Raw genomic sequence first — 1,649 nt, forward strand, 5'->3', positions numbered from 1 at the left:
TTGAAGAACAATGGGCTTTTGTTAAGGTTGTCATTATTCATGGAGACAGAATTAAGTTACAGGGTATATGGTGCTTAAAATTGTAACACCTCTGTTGATCAATAATATTTCATACATTTTAGATTTGTTCTGGATTGTTTGGTAGGTAAGAATATATGGTGACAATGCATTCACAGTAATTTCAAATTCACAGTGCAATGAAATATATAATTGTAACCCAGTTGCGTCTGTTCTGAATCTATTGTCTAGCAATGACATATACTCTAAAGCTAAAGCCTCTTTCCAAAGGTTTGAAAGTCTAACTGATCTTTACTTAGACGATCGTCACATATTTGTGTGCTCTCTGGGTATCCACTTATGGTCCACATTACCCATAAGGGCAGCCACTTTGGATGCCAACATCTCTATTAGACACACCTCTAATGGATCTGCATATATCCCAGCCTCTACAGAACTCCTATTGGTGAAAGAAAACTTTAACATGGAAAAGATCAATCAATCTGTGACAGAGTTTGTCCTGCTGGGGCTGTCTGGCTACCCAGAGCTTGAGGCCATTTACTTTGTGCTGGTCCTCTGCATGTACCTCGTGATCCTTCTGGGAAATGGAGTCATCATCATTGTAAGTGTCTACGACTCCCACCTGCACACCCCCATGTACTTTTTCCTCAGTAGCTTATCATTCTTGGACATTTGCTACACCAGTTCATCTATCCCCCTATTTCTGAGCAGCTTCTTAACTTCAAAGAAAACCATTTCCTTCTCTGGGTGTGGAGTGCAAATGTTTCTCTCCTTTGCTATGGGGGCCACAGAGTGTGTGCTTCTAAGCATGATGGCGTTTGACCGCTATGTGGCCATCTGTAACCCTCTGAGGTACCCCATCATCATGAGCAAGGCTTCTTATGTGCCCATGGCTGCGGGGTCCTGGATTGCTGGGAGCATTGATTCTGTGGTTCAGACCTCCCTTGCAATGCGACTTCCTTTTTGTGGGGATAATGTCATTAACCATTTCACCTGTGAAATCTTGGCAGTCTTAAAACTGGCCTGTGCTGACATCTCCATCAATGTTATTAGTATGATTGTTGCTACTGTGATTTTTCTTGTGATTCCTGTACTTTTCATTTTAGTTTCCTATGTTTTCATCCTTTCCACCATCCTCAAGATTCCTTCAGCAGGTGGAAGGCAGAAAGCTTTCTCCACCTGCTCAGCCCACCTGACAGTGGTGGTCATATTCTACGGGAGCATCCTCTTCATGTACGCAAAGCCCAAGGCTAAAGACTCTTCTGGTGCAGACAAGGAAGAAGTCACTGACAAAATCATCTCTCTCTTTTATGGAGTGGTGACCCCCATGCTCAATCCTCTCATCTACAGTTTGAGGAACAAAGATGTTAAAGCAGCTGTGAAGAATATGCTGTGTCAGAAATGTTTGTCTAAGGGCAACTGAATGCAATATATATGTAATATATGTAGATATAATGCAGTGCCTGTTCTCATTTGTGGTTTTTAGGGTTGGTGGCACCTCTAATTCGGAAACCCTTCTTTCTCCCATTATTTCTTCTCCTAAATTTGGTAGAAAAATTGAGGATGTATCCTTTCCCTATATGTCTGGATTAAGGAGAAGAGTGACAGCAATCATGGGTGAAAGGATTCTC

The 1,649-nt window shown here is 41.9% G+C and overlaps 1 protein-coding gene across 1 annotated transcript; it reads left to right on the forward strand.

Annotated features, from left to right (window-relative positions):
- The first annotated feature begins 481 nt into the window (after positions 1 to 481).
- Positions 482 to 1,441, forward strand: LOC101437866 (olfactory receptor 13C7-like). Its single transcript, XM_004462376.2, has one exon. The coding sequence runs from the start codon at positions 482 to 484 to the stop codon at positions 1,439 to 1,441; it is 960 nt and encodes a 319-aa protein (XP_004462433.2).
- The last annotated feature ends 208 nt before the right edge of the window (positions 1,442 to 1,649 follow it).

The sequence above is a fragment of the Dasypus novemcinctus genome, chromosome 8 (genome assembly GCF_030445035.2).
Source record: "Dasypus novemcinctus isolate mDasNov1 chromosome 8, mDasNov1.1.hap2, whole genome shotgun sequence".
NCBI classification, from domain to species: Eukaryota; Metazoa; Chordata; class Mammalia; order Cingulata; family Dasypodidae; genus Dasypus; species Dasypus novemcinctus.